This window comes from Lathamus discolor, chromosome Z (genome assembly GCF_037157495.1).
Source record: "Lathamus discolor isolate bLatDis1 chromosome Z, bLatDis1.hap1, whole genome shotgun sequence".
Lineage (NCBI taxonomy): Eukaryota > Metazoa > Chordata > Aves > Psittaciformes > Psittacidae > Lathamus > Lathamus discolor.
In genome coordinates, this window is record NC_088909.1 from 82,558,913 (window position 1) to 82,572,897 (window position 13,985).

Consider the following 13,985-nt stretch of genomic DNA (forward strand, 5'->3'; position numbering starts at 1 on the left):
AAATATATTCTGAAACGGATGTTATAACAGCATATATACCACATATACCTATATTTCATGTATCTGAAATAGATGGCATCCTCCACATTTCAGATTGCCTTCAGATTGCTCAGAACCTTACAGCATATTGATGACTCAAAGAGTTAAGAGCGTTAACATTCTGGCATTGGAAATAGTTGCAGTTATCTTTGGAAGAATAATTAGAAGTAAAATTCACAGACTGAATGAATACAACTAAAGAAAGACACTGCAAGGCTATCACTTATGAAAATACTGCAAGCAAATAAATGGGGAAAAAAATAACAATCTTTACAGACACACAGTTATAAAGAAGTACACTTAATATGACCAAAGCTATCCTTCAAGACTAATTTAGCAGAACTAATTTTAGTTTGCAACTGTAACCTCAAATAACTAAATGACAACAAAACAGGAAATAACTATGATTGAGCCATGGCATGTGCGGATTTTTAAAAAGTTATTATTATATATATAGTTATCTATACATACTCAGTTTTTAAAGTATAAATTCAAATTTTCTGGAGAAAATTATCAATTATTTAATGTGCATGTATGAATATTCAGTGGATATAATCAAGACATATAAAAATGGCTATTTACTTTTGTATATTTGCTTTTATCTACAAGATTTATAAACAAAACTATTAAGTCATGAGTGGCTACACTTCTTCTGTACAGAAAGTCCTGATTTCTTCAAGTATCCCTTGCTAACAGTGAAACAGATCAAAAAATAAAGATGAATATGTCAAGAAATAAAGAATTCTAAGAACCTCTCAACAAGCTTGGTAAGGACAGCTGAAGTGCGTGCAGTTTTGATACTTGCAGGTGCTGGAGGCTTGCTTAAGTAAAATGGATGGGCAGAAAATCCAAGAAAACCTCTTGAAAGGAACTTAAGTAGGAAACATTATTTCATACTAATCGTGGAAAGGTTCTGTTTAGGGAAAGACAGCTCTGACTGCCAATAAGTCTTCCCTGGTACCTGTTGCAGAGTTTCCATTTGTGAATGATCTATTGCATGCATTTCTTACCAGCACAGAAAAAAAGCTGATGGAAGATACATGTTCTCTGGCTTCAGATTCACAAGTAATCCATCCTGAAGTAAAATCTATCATGACAAGATGCCTCATTTTTCCCCCTTTATCTTGTTCTGTATGACAGAGATGCATATGTTTGTTGCATGGACATGATTCTGGAGCATTTAGTGACTATTTTTTTCAGTGAGGAATAGTGGAAGAGGAATATTTTCTTCCTTTTTTATTTTTGTCAGCATTTTCGATGTGACTTATCCAGAATTCTGACTCAGGAAAACCTATTTCAGCAGTGTAGGGGACTGTATAGAAACACAGAATAATAGAATGGTCACGACTGGTAAGGACCTTAAGATTGTCAACCCCGCTGCCATGGGCAGGGACACTTCCCACTAGACCATGACAAGGGTGTTGTAAGACAATCAGTATTCCAGTTATGCTTTTTTTTCTTGACCAAGTACACATCTTCCTTAAAAGAGGGGGCAAGGAAAATTAATTCCATGAGAAAACTACCTTTGCTGAGGGGTGCCAAGGGAAGATTACTTTTCTCCCTTTTTCCTAAATTCCTTTAAAGTAATTAGCACAGAATTTAGTCAACAGCATAACATTTGGGGTCCTACAACAGATGTTCTATTTTCCTTGCCATCTCACCATTTAGAACGAAAATAAAATCGAGGCTGCTATGGCTCAGTTTTTACTGTGGGATTCACTTCCAGGTCTTCCTTCTTCGGTAAATAGTATTTTACTGGAGGGATATATCCCACTTCTGAGATAATTTTTTATTTCCATTTTTTTTAGGATTTGCTAAAACAGTTGATTAGAACTTACAAAAAATTTTAAGACAATTTAGTAAAGCTGCAGTGAAGTCATGAAAATACTCAACAATAAAGACCAGATCCCAAATAAATAAAAAAAAAAAAAACAAAAAACCACCATGAATTCTACAACATTCCTCTGATTTACTGTCTCCCAGTCTGATAAGGAGATCAAGAATACAAAAGCTGATCAGAAACACATTTATATCTGACCACTAATAAACACTTAAATAGGATGGCTTCCGAATCTTGAGCCAAGGATTTTCTGTTACTGTTTACCTTGTCTTTCATAAAATACTGTTGCAGTTGCCAAAGGAAGCAAACTACCTAAAGTCTTCCACTCATGACATGCTGAAGATAGGCTGAGTTCTTCAGGAAGTTTAGTCTGAAACTTTCCTGTTCTTTCATAGTTAATAAGTTATTACTTCCATATTTGTTTACATGCAAGAAGAGACATACTGCTTTCATTTGTGTGTTTCCATAAAAGCAGCAGTGCTCTGTGTATGTACACTGATCCTGCAAAAGGATAACTACTACTGCCTGTTGGGCCAGCTGCATGGAAAACATTGCTGTGAAGCTTCCCATCACCTACACAGGTGACTCTTATTCAAAAGTTTGATTAGGTGACAAAATGTCTCTTACTGCATATGACCTATCACCATTACTGTCAAGGCATGTCAGAGAACATAACAATACAGTGGACCAAGTATTGAAATATTTACTGCTTCTCTTTCTGCTGCCAAATGCCCCTAGCAACAATGATGTTTCAAACTTTCGATGCAGACTTTCTTTTTTTTTTTTTTTGTGGATTTTGTAAAGTATTTAATAGCTGCTTTTGTTTCAGTTTTGGAAGTTGATCTGAACGTTGACCTTCCACACAAAGAGTACTGTGGGCATCTTAACCACACGGCTGATTTTTTTCATGCAAAATTTAACATTTGAAACAATAATAATATAACAATGGCTGAAATCTAGAGTTTTAGCTCATGGTTGCCAGGCTATGTAAACATGGTACTTCAGAAAAGTACAGCCATTTCAAAGAAAATGCAATTTATTTTAGTCTAATGTTAACAATACTGCTCATATCTCTTATAAATACAGAAGGGTATTCATATGAGACTATTACACTAATGTTTTCTACGGGAGAATACATGCACAATTTCAATCAAAATTGTGTTAATAATATTTATTACTTTACATGCAACATCATATGGACGAAATCACAGACTAAAAAAAGAATCATATGAAAATACAGCAAGATGTTTTACTGATAGCTACTCCTCTGAAATATGTAGTCAGATTTCCTGACTTGAGGTCTTTCTAACACAAAAACTATTTTTGAAATGCTAAAAATTGCTTTATTAAGAGTATCTCTCAAATACCGAAGAGACATTTCAAAACACTTTGTTAGTTTCCAAATTAATACTCTCAATCCTGCCTCTAGATTCTGACAAACACGTCTTGCCAAAACAGAGAACCAAAGCTATCAGGTAGATAGCTTTAAATTCCCTCTCATACATCAAGAGCCATGAAAAGCCCCTTTCCTCTAAACTGCTTCACAAGTTTTCACACTACTACTTAAAAGTAGTCTTTTTTCCTTTTCTTGAATAGATTCTGAACAGAATTTCCTGAAAAGGGTGTGAAAGACAGTAACAGAACACAAGAATGGCTTGGTTTTGTGAGACCTTAAAGTCATGTCCAACTTCCTACAAGGAATCAGCTTCCCCATGCATAAAATTTGTCAGCCTCAACTTGCATATTAGAAAATGGTACTTGGGACATTCTGATGGTTGCTCGTCACAAAACAGACAACACCCCGAGATGGCGGACTTTTTAAGCTTTCAGTGACAAAGTCTTTTAGATGTGACTTGTTTTCCCTAGAACTTATCAAATTCAATTGGTCTTGCACTTCAACACTACAGAGCAAAGCTGAGATCAGAAAGCAATTTTCTTCAAACGCCCTGGGTAAATACTCAACTGTTAAACAGATTTGGCAGCAAGTCAGGAAACTTTGCAATTGTAACCAGAAATGCTACAGCGGAGTTAAGTAAGAGACAAAACCAGGGGTGGGGAGGCATTGTGTACATGAACTTTCTCCTCCTTCATGGAATCCCAGCCCCTAGTATAAACTATAAAAAACTCCATTACAACCAACAGATTAAAAGTGAAGGTAAAACAATTATCAAATCTAATGCTGATTTTCTGTACCGCTATTTCAGTATTTAATTAGACTAAGACTACATTTCACTACCAAAGTTTACCAAACCACGTCTTAAATATCTTCTTAGTATTGACACTAAAGTTGTATACATAAAATTGAAGGTTTACCAGAAAATACAAACTTAACTGAAAAGTGTTCAGTAATTCGTGACAAGTTGTATAAACAAGCTGACCCAGCTATACTATTTCTGGTGCCAGATTTTTTAACTGACTATTAGAGAGTGTCTACAAGCAAAAAGTTATGCAGTGTTCAAGCTGATGAGGAAACAGCTGAAAACACATCCAATGTTTTCCTGCTAGTAGTTTGATTTATTAAACAACACATTCACCTTACCAGCAAACAAAAACAAACAAAAAAAAAAATAAGTCACAGTTTTGTTTAAATGTATTAACCAGATATTCTGCAGGTGTGAAAACCACCACTGATTTTCTTTAAATTCAATAAACTGACCAAATGCTAGAATTTCACTTACAATTTTTGTATCAGCAAAACAAGTAGCCCACAATAGCTGATGTGCTTGCATGTCTGCACGAGGCAAATGACACTGTTCATTTTGGACTCAAGTGTGTTTCCCTGGCCAACATGGTAAGCTATTTCAAATAAACTCCACAACTAGGAAAGAAAACTTTATTCGTATCACCTATGCAGCAATTAAATTGAGTTAGAAGCTGAATCCAGGTGCAACTTCTTTAAGGGTCTTGTAACTACTCAAATCCTGATTCTTGAAGCCTCTCCTAAGCAATGGAGCCCTTAGTAGATGACCCCTCTATAAAACAATCTGATATGGGATCCAGCAAAGTATTCTGCAATCCTGTTACAAGTGGTGAAGGGACAGAACCTGCTAAAGCATGAAATACTTCAAGATTACAAAAGCTTCACAGGATCAGGAAGCAAATTCCTCCTTTCTGTTTTTGTGTGTGGTTTCTGTGGGCTTTTTTTTGGTTTGGTTTTTTTGTTTGTTTTGTTTGGGTTTTTTTGTTTGTTTTGTTTGGGGTTTTTGTTTTTGGGTTTTTTTTTTAGGAAATACGGTTGTCATGCCAACAACTACAGAACAGCAGGCTGCAGCGACAGCTAGTGATGAAGCCGTTTGTGTCTTACAGCTTCCCTGGAGGCTGTTACAGAATTACAGGTTGCTCAGGCCAGCAGCACAATCTTACTAAACACTGACTATGTTCACAGGTTTGGCTTCTGTAATTATTTTGTCTTCTCCTTCCAAACCCAGATACTTGACCTCCTAGCAAGGAGGGAGCTGATACACTTGGTCAGCATACATGCGTGCATACAAACCTTGAGATGTGTGGCAGAATCTGTGGGGATCTGCCATGACCTTAACTAAATATTTCAGTGTTGGGTGCATCACTAGAGGGATCAGGATCTAACTGAAAAGGAGCAGGCAGCTGATCACCACAGTCCAAGCTGTGGCTGCTGACTGAGGCAAAACTCCCCAGAAACGAAGAGATCTAATCAACTTCCGTAAGACATAGTGAAAAAGAGACAGCTGAGGACTGGATATCAGTATTACAAAACCAACTTACCATTCAGAAATGCAAAGTTTTACTCCAGAAAACCCCATGAGAACACAGCTATAAAGCTGTAAGAGGAGCCATAAAAAAAGAAGAAATGAAGAGCATCACTTGCTGCTAGTACACAGATCTCATTCTTCTGTACATTGCAATAAAATAGAAGTATTTATAGTTGTTTTGGAGAGCGCATGATACAGAACATCAGGTAAAAAGGGTATTTTATGAATTAATGTACTATTCTTAATTCAGAACTTGCCAGCTCTTCTCTTTTTTTTGCAGTTTTACTGACCTAAGTAGTTCACCGCATCCAAGTTAACACAAAATAATTAATTCATAATATTGTTGCAAGTTATAGTGACAAAACCACAAGTTACAAATGATCATAAATTATGTACCACGATTTTGTACGTTTCTATGAAGACTCCACTGAAAACGTACGAGACTATTACTGCTTCTTCTACACCTTCCAGAGAACGTACTACAGAAAAAGACAAACACATTCTCAAAGACATAAAAGTGATGGTCATGGGAGGCCAATAGGTGGGACAAGGAACTCTCATTTCTGTGTGTCTTTTACACACACATACAAACACATAGCAAATAAAGATGAAAAACCTCAGAAAACTTGACCAGGATTTCAGTATCCAGCCACTGTAGTTTTTATTCTGAACCTGCATAAGCAGTGGTACGTCATAAATATAATTCCTCTGAAGTCTAAAAGTACAAATAGTTCTTACAATTGCATTTGTTTCAACATACTCTCAAGTTCACCTGAAAATGTAAGTATGTATAAAATAGACTCACACTAGTGACTGCAATGCACTGTGAAGCAGTATGACTTGGCTTTAGCTTAGCTAATTTGAGAACATGCTTACTAACTACATAGGGAGAAAAAGGAAGACTAATTTTTCTCAACAGAATAACAAGCCATGTTGAAAAAGGTGCAGTATATGTATCATCTGGACTAGCAAGTTTTCTGACCTGGCCTCACTCAACAGTCTCAGAAGCAAACAGTGAAAACAACTGCTATCAAATACACAGAGAACTGGTAAGAAATTGTTTCCTCAATAGTCCTTAATGGCTCTTTATCAAATGGTGCAGCATTTTTCAGTGCTCTTAAGTATCTGCAGGAAGACAGAATCGGAAGTATGCCTACTAAATCTACAAAGAACACCAAGCTTGCCAGGAGTTCGCCTGAGGACAGGCTTAAAATTCAGAGTAATTTTGGAGAAGAAAACTTGGATATGTTTCAACAAGGGCATATGTTAAACCCTCTTACTAGGAAGGAAAGATCAACTACACAAAATATGATTCTGAAAATCTGGCCAGCAAGTAGATCCACAAAAAAGGATTAAGGGGTTATACTGGATCAAAAATATAACATGAGTCAAGACCTTTAGTATTAAAAAAATAAAATACTGAATTATAAGGCGTAAGTATCCTAGAAATTACGCAAGAGAACTCCACCTCCTCGTTCAAACGGCACTGCACCTGGAATTTTGTTGCCTAGCTTTTGGCCAAGCTTGTAGAAATGCGTCAGTCACACATAGAGCAGCCAGGGGAAATCAGTGAAAACAATCAAGAGATCTAGAAAACTGCAATTATGGGAGAAGACTGAATGAGCAGTGGTTGCTAATGTTAAGAATTGACTGAAGAGGGAAACATCTTTTCTAAGACATAAAGAAATGTTGAAAAAAGAAAAGCAGCAGCCTGTTCCGCATGACCAGAATGATCAGAACAAGAAGTAATTGGCTTAAAAGCCAAGAGGAAAATTCAGATGAAATATAAAGGAAAGCTGAATAGGTAAATACACTCCCCTTCGAAATTCACTATTATGGAAGGCTTGAAAGAACAGATGAGTATCTATTATAAAGGATACAGGAGTGGCTGATTCCACCCTAAGTAGGAAGACGGGTTAGATGATATTTCAGGGCTGGCATTTTTGACAGTGAAGTGCTTAACACAAACATCATAAGCAACTCAAGACAAAAAAAATATAAAAGCCAAAGCTAAAGTGTATGTTGCCATAGTGAGGGTATTCCATCATTAAAAATAATTAGCTTAAAATGACCTTGAGTAGATGTACACTATACTGCAATCAACTCCACTGCAGGAGTAACGGGTAATGGGTAAATGTCCGAGGTGAAAGTTTATGTTTCTAGGTCTTTCTTCTCCACTGACTACTTGAAAATATCAAGTATCAAACTACTGTAGTTTCATAAACTTGCTTAGACTTACAGCTGATGTATAACACAAAACTTGCTCCCAAAGCAGCAGCAGAAACTCAATTAGCATAGTTTTGCACAATGCACTCTCAAAATCATCGTTTATAACTGAAGTAGGTAAGACTTCTACGCATTTTTAGGAAGTTATACACAAAAACTACACTGTACATGTTGCATTAGGTCTGTAGTTACGTTAATGACAAAACTCACCACTATCGATGTAGACTAGTTTTGCACATACAGTATTTTACATGTACCTTTTGGAAATCATAACATTATCATAGAATCACAAAATGGTTTGGGTTGGAAGGTATCTTTAAAGATCATCCAGTTCCAAACCACTGCCATGGTCAGGGACACCTCCCACTAGAGCAGGTTGCTCAAAGCCCCGTCCAACCTGCTGTGAACACTGGCAGGCTTTCACTGGCCCATCCCTCCAGCCTATCAAGGTCCCTCTGGATGGCATCCCTTCCCTCCAGCGTACCAACCAAATCACACAGCATGGTATCATCAGCAAACTTGCTGAGGGTGCATTAGTCCCACTGTCCGTATCTCCAATGAAGTTGTTGACATACATTAAAAACAGATTTCCTGGTTTTGAAAAGACTTTCCAACAATCAACCCTCACCTCCTTACCACCTGTTACTGTCATTCTGAAAAGGTACATGCATTAGAGTTCATCAGATGTGTATTTCACAGAAGAATAGCTGAAATCCTCAAGTACAACAAAATCACAGATGTGGTGTGAGTTAAGTTTAGGATCTTTATTTAAATTCTTGTATGATTTATCAAGAGTCTTAATCTCAAAGGAGCTAAGAAATGCTCCGGACTTGGAAATGAAACGGCATGAGAGAAAAAAGATTGGTCAAAGTTTCCAAATTCTTAAGAGGTGTTTAAAAACCGTAACAAAATTAAGCTTCTGCAGCACAGAAAGCTGTAATATACCCAGATCATTGGTCTTATTTCACTGTGAAAGCATTCTTGATGTACCTTTAAGACAGCACTTACAGAATTAAGATGTAAGAAATATGTCAAGATTCATGGCGATAGAATAATTACATGAAAAAGCTATCCTGATTCAGCATTTAATAACACTGACTTAAGTTTCAGCAATGCAGCTTAAAATCTACTTATGCCTTCAACACAGCAGCAGAAGCTGAATAACAAGAATATTTAGGCCTTGACTATAATATTGTGCTTTTTCTTCCTGGTGCAACTGCAGTCTTCAAATAGGAAAAAGAAACAACACAAATGAATAAATTTCAACTGTAAAGGAAAAAAAAGGGCAACCTACCCGCAGCCACTGTTTCTCTGTAAGAGCATCACTGTAGTCCACATCCCTGCGTTGACGGGACCCTCTTCCGAATATCTTCTCTTCTTCTTCTTCACACGTAAGCCTTTCAACTTCAGCATCATCCTTAATAATCCAAGATGGTAATTCATCTTCCTCCATCAAGCGCGGCTTACGCTTGGGGTTTCTTGCATCCTCCCTGCGACGGTCCATGTCCATGCGCTGCAATGGCAGTTGGAAAAGGATAAAATGATTTCAAGGGCAAATATTAAGTGGACCATGGAAACCCCTGGCTATCTAATGATACTTGAAACTTTAAACCAAGTCATTTGCAGGTATTCCCCTTCCATAAGCTTATAAATACTTTTTAAATGCAACTATAAAAAGTAGCTACATTTTATGATTTTCAGTTCATTATTCCGTAACTAGCTTTTAGTGAGGTAACTGAGACAACTTAGCAGCAGCTAAATGATACAAGCACTTGTGTTAATTAAACACATCTTTTCCTTTTCAGCACAGGTTTTATGGTTTCTTTGTATTCATAAATGTGATCTGAAGGTAACTAATCATGCCTTTAGAACATTCCCATGAGGCGTTATGTAACTAGAAAGAATAACTGAAAACACACTAGGTTTGTGAGCCTGGATATCAGAAGGAAAAAAAGCTATTATTAGAAAAAGGGAATTGAGAGAAGAATTCAGAGAAAATCTTGCCTACACAGTGCCAGCCATGCTTAAAGCAAAGATGCTTAAAGCACTGAATTTTTCCTGATCTTACTGCTATACTAGGAAAAAAAAAAAAAAGAAACAACAAACCCAAACCATACAAAAATGTCAGGTAAGATTAGGTAAAGTGTTAAAAACATCTGAAAGTAATGTTAAGATGTTAAGCTGAAGTTGAAATTATCACATAAATTAATTTCAAGTGTGGTAAACAATCACCTCATACAACAGATATGGACACTGAGGACACATTTAAATTACCTACTGTAGATTTGTCAGTGAGGTGCTTTATAATCCTCTGAGGGAAACATCCACCTCTCTCTATCGACTATACGCTGACCTAGGCTTCTACGGTTCTGTGAATTCCATTTGCATTTTTTTAAGTAGCCCATATCAGGTAATATGAATAGCCTTTTAAATAGGCCTTTTGAAGTACTGAAACAGCAGTAAGCTGCTAAGCAGAGAAAATAAATAGGTGGTCACCAAGCACTTAGTTTCCATATTTGAAAAATTAACATAACTAGCCTGGCACCAGAATTGGCTGTAGCATCACAACGGGCTACCGCTTTGGCCCACAAACATTTGTGAAAAGCATTCTCAGATATGCACAAACCCCTTGTGTGCATGATGCTGCGCTTATACAGGATGCCAACTAGACATATCATCCTTTCATACATCCAGCCAAGACATAGATATGCATAAATTCAGAGATACTATCTATCTATAGAGGCAACTCAAATCCAGACAAATTTACCAACTGAGGTTTAACGACGGCACTGTTCAATATGCTCAATCTTCTCTCATCCTGACACTTCTCAAATACAAAGATGCCTGCAATACTACCTCAGGCACCTTACAAATGGTCTTTATTATCTTGTCTGGTGCCCAATCTGATTTCCAAATTCAGTGAAAAGCAGAATGCAAGATGCGCACCTTCAGTCTGCAGGTCCAACTACATTCAAGGCACAACTACAAATGCATGTGGGTTTTCACCATCCTTCATTACCTCAGACAATGATGAATGGGCTGTATAGCCTTTAGTGTTTTATAGAAGACTTCCATATTTCATCATTTAAAGAACATCTCATTCAAGCTGAATTAATTTCAAAAAATGTCTCATCACAGCCAGACATGTCGCTTGGTTTATTGTTAACTTGGCAACCAGCAAGCTGCACTGAGAGAAGGCTCAAATTGGATAGATGGGATAGATTTCTCTATTGTTTACCAGGGAACTTCAGTGAAGTCAGGGACATTGTATTATAGTAAGTACATGAAATGAATGCTGAACTTCTTTATTTTTTTTCCCTGATGACCGTGTTTATGTCTCTAAGACAAATACTGAACACTAAGGCAGTATATGTTAATAGCTGTTTTCTGAAATAAAAGCACTCAGGGAGAGAAACCAAACACATTCTCAGACTGAGACTAAAAGATACAACCATTTATTTATTCTTAGGATATTACTCAAACTACTTTTATCTCTGGAAAACCTCTGGTCCTGTACTCCCATATCTTACGAAGTATTTTTTACCTATTGTTATATACTTCATTGTCAAATAGTCCACTTGCACACATCCTCTTTCTGAACACTGTATTCAGCTCTACAGCTACATTTCAAGATCTACACCAAAAAATACTTCTAACATGTAAAGTGACCACAGAACAACCTCTGAAGGAACTTATCTACTCTCTTGCCTACTGTTTTGGAACTGTCTCCACTTTAAATAAGCAAAATACATGCTTTTACACCTCTAGGCTTGGTTAAACAAACAAACCAAAACACATAGTGAATGCGATGCCACAAATATCACTGAGGTAACGAGTATACAAACCTATCTTTGTGACCTTTATCTGACTAAGCAAGACCTGAAATACTGATAAAAGACAAACAACCCTGACTGTCAAACCTATTCGTCAGACTTTTCTAATCAATTTACTAAAATAATAATAAAAAAATTATTAACAATTAAGATTATTTTTAGCCATTAATATTTAACTTCACTGTTTCTATCAAGTATTTTCAAACCCCTGGCTTTCAAAGCATGCTAGCTTTGCATCCTCAAATTTTTATTACCTACTACTAACTCTTTACTCTCCCAGAAAAACTTTCATGTAAATTAGTATGAAAAGCATAAATTCAGCCCACACAGCGCTAAAACTGTCTTCACGCTAGGCCCTCAACTGTTTAACTGAATGGTTGTTAACAGCCTTCAAACTTGATCCAAAAAGATAACATTGCAGACCTTTGCTGCAAATAAACAAATTCATCAGGTGCTTTCAATCCACGGATTAGTTCTTTCCTTCTGGGTCTGAAGGTGAAGTACTGAGAAGCTTTTTACAGCAGCAGATATGCTTTCATAGAACTCAGGGTACTTTCAGCAAATAATCTGGCTGAAATTTATCATTTTGGATGAAAGGGCCACTTCTTGGTTTCCTTGCCTGCAAATCACTGAAGGAAAGTTTTAGAAGCCAGGTGTTTGTAAGCACTTCTTTTCTGTGCAGCCTAGCTTTAGGGATTTCAGCTCTTTCGAGGTAACAACCAGTGAAACTGCACAAGAGGGCTAAACTGTCAAGTCAGCAATGATGGAAGACACTGGCCACATGGGGGACACATAGCCTTTGCCAGCTGTGCACCTGAACCAACAGGTCCCACTTTGGTTTGTTGCCACTTCTGTAAAAAGGACCCCTGCACACTTGTGTACAGTGACATTTTACAGGCGAATCCCGGAGACATTAAAAACCTGTTGTACTATCAATGGTTGTTTCTGTGGATACTACCCAATATACTTTCATTCATACACACATGAGTATCTTTCTTATTTCGCTTTGCAGAACAAAGCAGCCCATGTAGTATTAGAGGGATGGTACTTAAAAGTATAATAAATAAATATAAATCCCTAAAAGTATTCTTCTATTGCTGTGTCAGTGACGCTCAAAGGTCTTCCAGCAATCCCCACACTGTACACATACTAAAAGGCAAGAGCCATGCCTATGCTGACATTTTAGTAATTATTCCTTCAGTACTGTAGCAACACTAACAAAAAGGGAAGTGCTAATAAAAGTGCACTGCTTTCATCTGAACCAGTCACTAGCTCTACTCCAGTAACTGTTCGACAGCTGTAGCAGCAGAGATGCAGCTAACTGGGCCTTTGCCAAAATCATCAGCAAACCCAGTTAGCTCACAAAGTCAGCCCACTAATCACTGATCAGTCTACTCATTTACTATCCTGTTAAGTCCCCACCTCTGTCCTTGCCAATATCATAGACCAGAAGTCAGAAGAAATGTTGAGAAATAAAAGTATATTGTAGTATTAGCAAGCCAAACTGGGACTATCAGCTTTGCACTGTAATTTCTCAGGTTGTGCCAGGCTCTTCCTCCAGACTGGCACTGTTCCACTACACTGTCTGCAAGGATCTCCGAAGTCTTTTTGTCCTGTGAAGAATTCTTTATTTAAGCAGACAACCATCGTTTCTTCAGAAAAACAATGCAAATAAACAAAACCTATTCCTCCAACGAAGTTTTCTAAAATTTGCATGACAAAAGGGTAAGGCCTTTGTCAAAAACACCACAGAAGATACTACACATACGATCATATAACCCTTACCATAAAGAGATCAAATTCCTCCTCTCGTCGAGCAATCATCTGATTCAGAGTCTCATCATCAGGAACTTCATCTTCCTCCTGGTTACACACATGGGTAAAGGTATTAGAAAGAAGCTACATGCAATTTGAAGTAATGGCCTCCATCAGGTCAGTCTCACTGACCTTCCTTCTGTCACAAAACCTGTGAAAATTACAAAATAAACCTAAAGCTTTTAAAGTATTCAGCAAGTCAGAAGTAACACAAAATGGACATAATCAGAGAGACAACTGTGACTTATTACCACCTTCATGAATTCAGAATGAGGAAATGAGCAAATACGCAATCAGGAAATTTTGGGTTGTGGTTTTCCTGGGTCAGAAGCACAGCTAGTGCTTCAGCTAAAATATATGCATTTCCGTTCTGCTGTTTTACAGTACTCCCTCAGAAATACCATTCTGCATCTTGAGGTCTTTGCTGTCAAAGCAAGAAGAATGAAAAAGTCTGGGTTAAATTAAAAAAAACAAATAAAAAAAACCACCACCACCAACAACAAA

General features: G+C 37.1%; 1 protein-coding gene across 4 annotated transcripts in view; it reads right to left on the bottom strand.

The window, feature by feature from the left end:
* SMARCA2 (SWI/SNF related, matrix associated, actin dependent regulator of chromatin, subfamily a, member 2) overlaps window positions 1–13,985 on the bottom strand; it is a 115,394-nt gene that overhangs the window by 23,644 nt on the left and 77,765 nt on the right. For all 4 annotated transcript variants that reach the window (XM_065663726.1, XM_065663728.1, XM_065663727.1 and 1 more), the window contains 2 exons: window positions 13,452–13,529; window positions 9,128–9,346 (listed from right to left, as the gene is read on the bottom strand). In XM_065663726.1, the coding sequence (XP_065519798.1) occupies window positions 9,128–9,346; window positions 13,452–13,529 (297 nt within the window). The remainder of the gene's footprint in view (window positions 1–9,127; window positions 9,347–13,451; window positions 13,530–13,985) is intronic.